Below are 7,444 nucleotides of genomic sequence, written 5' to 3' on the forward strand. Positions count from 1 at the left end.
TAAAGTAGAGGAAATCATTGTGTTCCTCACATATCTTGTGCAAAAGAAGGACACTGAGGGGCCAATTAAATTCAGCCGCATTATTCTAGGAATGACGCGGCCTGCGCACTATTACCGCCACTACGGTAAGAGCGCGCACTATTGCCGCCACTACGGTAAGAGCGAGCACTATTGCCGCCACTACGGTAAGAGCGCGCACTATTGCCGCCACTACGGTAAGAGCGCGCACTATTGCCGCCACTACGGTAAGAGCGCGCACTATTGCCGCCACTACGGTAAGAGCGCGCACTATTGCCGCCACTACGCTAAGAGCGCGCACTATTGCCGCCACTACGCTAAGAGCGCGCACTATTGCCGCCACTACGGTAAGAGCGCGCTCTATTGCCGCCACTACGCTAAGAGCGCGCACTTGGAGAAGGATGAGGAAGAATGTTACTTTTTATCTTTGCCTTGTGAAATGTGATCCTTGACTCCTTGGTCCCTCTGTCTGTTTTGACTGAGACTATTGTCTGCTGTTATCAGCATTGGTTAACCCTCTCCATAGTCACATGTTTGTGCCATGGCGGACCTCATGAATATTTGTCACATTTATGATGTTTATTATCCCTAGAGCAGATTTCGATCACCTTATCGTTCCTTTTTTGTACATGAGTATCCTTTTTTGTTTAATCATTAATGACCTTGCTCAATTATTTAACAGCTGCAGGAAAAGGTGACTTTCAATTAATACATTAAACAGGGGCCTAATTTTTCCCGTTCATGTAGGGTCTGTTCACTTTATCATGATGAATATCACTTTGCCGTTCCTAGCAGCATTTCACACCTTAAGCTGCATGAAGATTGCTCATACAGCGCTTATTTATATCCTTTGATAAATCCCCTTATTTCTCCCTTGAAAAATTAATCTTCACATATTTAAAAATAGTTACTCTTTAAAGCAGATGTCACCGTCTTTTGATTAAAGTCCTCTGAATGTCAATTTTAAACAAACACTGTCAAATTACAGCAAAAAAAAATGGGAGAAGGGGGGATGAGCTGCGGTTGGATGTAAATCTCCCATGGGGTTAGGGAAAACAGAAGGTCATATCTTAATTAGACCATTACATTCATGATGGCTTTGAGAAGAGCAGAACTCGAGTGCCCTAGACACTGCTATAATAGACCAGCATGATGCAGCACAAGAATAATTATCTTCTGCTATTGGGTGAGCCCACATCCCTTAAAGGCATTAAAGGTTGTTATTTTTAAAAGGATGTGGATCAGAAGTCTTGGCTCTACTTGTGTTAGATTCTTCACACCATTAATGGGCATGAAGTACATTAACCTTGGCCTCTTAGTAACAAATCGTAACATTGGTTGATGTACAGAAATGCAGTCTAATTATAGGTGATATGATGCCACTGAAATTAAAGAGCAGGTTGCTTTATATAATCAAGCAATTTGTAACAGGAATAAATATATATGCAAACGTTTCGATAATATTTGACCTGAAGCTATCATTTGTGTTTATAAGGATTTTTTTGATCATCAGACGTCCTGTGTTTAATCAGAGATAACTTCTGAAATGAATGTGAAAAATGACAGAGGCAATTATTTACGTTTTGTTTAAAGGGTATTTTGAATTTTTTTATTTGCCCTGGTATGGGGTTCCAGCAGTAACATGCTAATATTTGGGACTATGAGGATGTGCTCAATCCTCAGATAACTTTAAAGTATTGGTTTTTACGTGTCTTCATGCAATTAAAAGAAAATATACAGCTGTTTCTTTCTGACTTCCTTTTTAAGAAGTTGTTGATATTAGTTAGTCATTTCATTCCCCTTGGTGATCTGTGTATTGGATATAGTTTTATTTAGAATAGTTTAATGCATCCAAATGCAACAAAATTAAAACTGTCATTAGATTATATAAAAGCTTTGGTGAAAAGCACAGCAGAAAGCAATAGTAAGGCTTGCACAAATCCAATAACTTAAAGTTGTCTGACGGAGGACAAGCCACCTAAATTTGACCCACAATGTTTTCACTGTTCAGGGTTGTAAAACATTTGTTTCTCCAGTTGTTTAAGTACAGCGCCCAGTATAATCTTGTAGTAGAAAGTCATGTACCTACTGTACAATTTGTGATATTAGGTGCCACTGATTACGTAATCGCTAATAGAAATCACTGGTCAGTTCTAAATGGTTCTTTAGTTGTAAGACAGAAGAACGTTCTGAGATATCAGTTGTCGCTGCTACCTTGTACATATGTTTAATGTGTGGGTGGATTCCTCCCCTGGAGAATATCTGTTGTCTATATCATTATATTACATTATCTACATTATTTATATCCTTTGTACATTATGACACTTGGATGTAACACATTCTTCAGTTTTGCATATTGCAGCTGAATTATTTCCATTATTAAAAACGAAACATTGTATCATGCTGGTACACTGCTAAAATTAATTTTGCTGTCATTTTTGTTAAGCTTTTATTTAATATGAGATTTATTGGGTGTAATTATTGCCATGGTGGAGCAATGACAAATGATGTCGGACATATGGGGGGGGGGGGGGGGAGAGGCACTTTGTTTTATTAGGGAAGATTACTGAGAAATAGTTTGTAACTATTTCTATTTAATTGTGCTTCTTGCAATAAACTGGCACATGATGAGGTGCTGATATCGGTGCAGAAACAAGGGAGTCTCTCTCTGGAGATCGGTTTCCCAGTGTACCACTTTCAAGGGGTTGTCATGCCACTGAAATTACAGGCTCCATCTCTCAGATGGCTTCACTCCAAATGCTGCAGATGCTGTGGGCACACTGAACTTGACATAACAATGTATAGCAGGCTGCCTGGGGCCCCACATTGTGAGAAAAGCTGATCACATCCAAGGTTTTAAGGGTTTTTATTGTAATGCAAGAAAGATTACAGAACTGGGGCATGTGTCAGAAAGGCTTGGTTTCATGCAGGAGATCAGATGCATGATTCAGCCAAGATCCAAGTACTGTACGGTCATAGCATTTGATATGTTTAAATTGGATTTATTGTTTATTTTTGGTGGTAGATGTGTTTAATTTGGCTAAGATGAAAGTTTTGCAAGATCATCAAATTGGCTATGTTTAAAATGTATTTTTTGTTGAGTTTGGTGCTAGATATTATTGTGAATATTCTTTTAAGTCACAGATGCACAAGCTGCATGTCTGCCCGCCCACTTTATGTGTCCTGCAGGAGACCAGATAGATACCTTGGAGACACACTACAGTAGTGTCCTGGTCCCCCCTGTAAATGCCCAGCTCCACAATGCACCAGGCCTCACTGTGGTTGTGGGGTGAGGACACACACAGTCCCACGGTGGCAGTAAGACCCGGTTATCTATCAGTGAGGTCACATTCACTACCGGATTGTCACTGTACAGCGGAGCTTAGTCCCATGAATGAGACACAACCATCTTCTTAGACTGAGTTGCTGCATTGGACAGGTAAATTAATGAATGGGAGATTGCTCCCAATAGTGACGATATGAGAGCTCTGTCCCGCGGGTGTGATATTTGGAAGATATGACTCATTCACTTTGCTTTGCATGGCATTGGAGGTGTTGGAATGGGAGGAGAGTACGGGCAGCCTAGCACTTCTCAAGCACTAGGGCACGCCCCCATCATGTTGTGGCCATGCCTCACTGTGACATGGCCACGCCCCTGTTCCAATGCCAGATACCCAAATGTTGGGAGGTATGAATATGTGCTACAGGTGAGGGGTGGGTTAAGAAATAATTGACAGAGGTTGGTGGGCTAAAAGTGTCACAGGGGAGGGGCATGGCCCAACTCCTATGTGACTTGGCCATGCCCCTTCCAGCGGCGACAAATGCTTCGCTATGACATACACAGTCTTCACAGAGACATTTTAACAATGTTGAGTGGTATAGCATAACTACAGAGAGATACATCTCTTCCTGTAGTAAATTCTGTATATTGTACATTTTTAGGGAAGATAACTTTCATTGTGGCCCTCTCAAATGAGTACATGAGAACACTTTGTTCTTTAATTATGTACGACATGCAAGCTAGTTATCAATCAATATTCCTGAGCATGCTGAAGTGGCCAGTCACCTACTAAACAACTGGAAGAGATTTATACATTTAATAACAAATGGCATCATATATATTAAATAATAGATTTTTTTCAAGGGGATTGTGTCTTCATGGATTATTATACATGCACTGTGATGCAAGTGGATTGGGCTATATATTCATTGAGTACATATGGAAGGAAAAACAGACAAGTGACAGTGGACAGAAATAAACTATAGGTTAACAATGAATTTAGAGGGAATTTAATTAATTATGCACATACAATTCAGTATTGTGACCATAATTGATTTGATGACATTGCTACAACTTAAATATAATGGATTGTGTCTGAAATATTCTATTGTATTATACTTTGCAGGATGCTGAGCACAGGAACCAAGAACTAGAGGATAAAGTGAGAACACTAAGACAAGAGGTGGAAGAGAGTAAGCACAGACACGGCCACTTGAAATTGGAACTGAAACACTTCCTGAACATTCTGGATGGGAAGATTGATGATTTGCACGAATTCCGTCAAGAACTTTCCAAACTAGAAATAGATAACTAGAGTGCGGTGGATTTTCTTTTTATATATATAAATATACACACATACAAGACTGGTAGAGAGCAACCACTCAAGACCGGGGGCTAGAGGATGTTGTGGTTACTAGTAACTTTTATTTCATTTGGATTGCTGGTATTAGTCAGTTTAGTCCATGTTGGCAACCAGTAGTGGCCTAAACCCTGAAAGCCATTTTTTACTGTTTCTACAAATCCAGAGCCATCCAGGTTACACAATGCAGCAGACAGAAAATGGTTAAAAAAAAAAAAAAAAAAAGCAGCTTACTATATGGAATTAAAAGTGAGATACCAAATGAATGGATATTTATATTTAACCTTAAGAAGGTGTGAGGTGTGATCACAGGGAGTAGCGCCAGTAGACGGTTGCTTCTCCTGTCCTGCAGTCTCGCTGCTCTCAAATATGTTGGAATTGCAATAAGAAAAAGCACACAATGAAACCTGACCAGTTGTACAGTTTCAGCACTGTTCAATAGTTGCAATAAATGGAAGATCATGATGGATAAGGGAGTGTCTGTTATGTCTCAGCTGTTTGGACTATATTTTTGATGGCCAAATCTTACTCTCTAAGATATAAAGAAAATTGAACTGAGCAAATGTGCTAAGGGCAGGATCACCCAAAGCTACACTGCCGCTGTTCAGCTCCTGGAGTTCACATATCCCTATAGACTATAAATAAATAGTTATATTAAGTAAGTGGAGGTCTTTATTATGGATAATATATAAAAAGCGTAGACAAGACAATATAACAATAACGGTTATGTCAGTGGCCCTAGCCATATGGTCATTTATGGCCTATCTTTCTCTTGTCATGTACTTCCGTTTCCTTATTAGTTTAGCGGCCTCTTGTAGGGCAGGCATGAAGGAATTCCAATCAAGTTAGCATGGGGCAGATACAATGCACAGTGTGCCCCTGCACTTGTTCAGTTCTTTTGGGTTTACTTTTGGTGAATGTCATTATTTTGGCCAGCCTTCCAGAGGTTATTTATCCTAGTTATATAGGTGGCATAATGGGACCGCTACATAATGCCTTATAAGTTTGGGACGCCAGTCTGAAAAGAAGTATATTTTCCTTTTTATTCTATAATAAGGAGTGTTTTGTTTTGAAAGGTCTCCTGTCAATCTTGTGTGATTTATTGCTGTGTAACAAGCCATGGCTGAGGACGTCTTCACATGCACAGACCTCATCATTTCTAAGTCAATGTAAACAGGGCTGTTCCTTTAAAACATGAAGAATTGTGCCTCACGGTTCTACAACGTAGTTTATATTGTAATGAAAGCAAAAATAAAAACATTTGAACAAAAATGAACTGTTTGGTACATCCGATGGCTGAAATAGCCAAAACCTGCAGTATTCTTCGTTTGCTATTACAGTGCCACTTCAAAGTATATGGAAGTAACTTGTCATATAGAAGATGGCTCTATAACAAGCTTAAGACTCTCACTACCCGTGAATGTTAATTCATTCATTTCATGTTAAATTCAGGAATGTACTAAGTTATTTATTAACATATTTAAGACTTTTACATAGGGTTGGAAATGTGCTCCATTCATCAAATTGTAAGCGGAGACCAAACTGAGCGGTGATATATACAGTGAGCTATAATAATAATAATAATAATATAAATAAGTGAACAGGACATTAATGCTGCATGTATCATGATGCACTGACCATAGGGATCAATGATGCCTAGTTTACATTCACCATGTGGAATACTTTTAAGGTAAGGGCTCAACTAACCACGAGAAAATAAGAGATTTAGATTTATTTTTTATTTTTTTGTCACATCATCATCTCCATTTATTTATATAGCGCCACTGATTCCGCAACATACTTTATCCTATTTAAATATTTTGCCATATTAGTGTATTTACATTGTACTCCCTGTTATACATTCTAATGATAATCACCAGCTGCAGCTATTTATGTAGAACTAGTGATATTTAGCAGTTTGCTCTGTGCGTGGTTACTTGGTACTGAGTGGAGGAGTTGTGAGGGACCATAATAGAATGTTGGGTGGGCTAGTGAAAGAAGTACAAGATTTATATACAGAATGGGAGACGTCACGCTGTGCACAGTCCCTGCAATTACGATAGAAATCTGCTCATTTTCCCTCGCACCCGGAAAATGAGTGGAGATTTCTGTCAAATCACGTCCGAGAGGTGTCTGAGTGAAACTGATGAAATTAAGATTAACCTATAATGATTATCAAATGAAAAATGTATGTATAACTGCATGAGTATGGAGGACAAAAGGGGAGCAAGGGGGGGGGGGGGGGGTAAAGGTTGAACATATGGTTTGTGGATGATTAGATAAAGAGGTGTTTGTGCAACATATTCGTTATGAAGATGAGTGATATGAGTAGGATAAAAGAATTAAAGTTCTAAAGCAATGTAGAACGGATGAAGCCTATGGAGAATAATAACGAACGAAACAAATGTACGTATGTAAAACTACTTATTGGTGATCGGAATAAAAAGGCAGTAATAAATGGACACTAAATAATGAAAACTAGAAAATAGATAATAAAATCGAAAATAAAAATGCTAGCAATAATAAAATCACAATATGTAGAATATAAAATATAGTAAAGATATAAATTAAAAATAATATTCATAGATTCAGATAAATAAACTAAAACTATAGTCTACCATCTGTTCTCCGTATTATCGTGTGTAATAAGCCACTGTATTTGCAGCATTTTACTTCAAACATTTTTCCCAAAATTGATTCCATGAATATGCATATACATGGATACTGTAAGCATCTATTTAAATGAAAATCTGTGTGCAGGGTGCAATTTTAGGATGTGGCTTATA

General features: G+C 38.5%; 1 protein-coding gene across 1 annotated transcript in view; it reads left to right on the plus strand.

Moving 5' to 3' along the window:
* HOMER2 (homer scaffold protein 2) overlaps positions 1-4,941 on the plus strand; it is a 139,660-nt gene extending 134,719 nt beyond the window's left edge. Inside the window, exon 8 of the mRNA XM_075205923.1 lies at positions 4,413-4,941. Coding sequence (XP_075062024.1) covers positions 4,413-4,613 — 201 coding nt within the window. The 3' untranslated portion in view covers positions 4,614-4,941. The remainder of the gene's footprint in view (positions 1-4,412) is intronic.
* Positions 4,942-7,444: the final 2,503 nt, after the last annotated feature.

This window comes from Mixophyes fleayi, chromosome 4, assembly GCF_038048845.1.
Source record: "Mixophyes fleayi isolate aMixFle1 chromosome 4, aMixFle1.hap1, whole genome shotgun sequence".
Lineage (NCBI taxonomy): Eukaryota > Metazoa > Chordata > Amphibia > Anura > Limnodynastidae > Mixophyes > Mixophyes fleayi.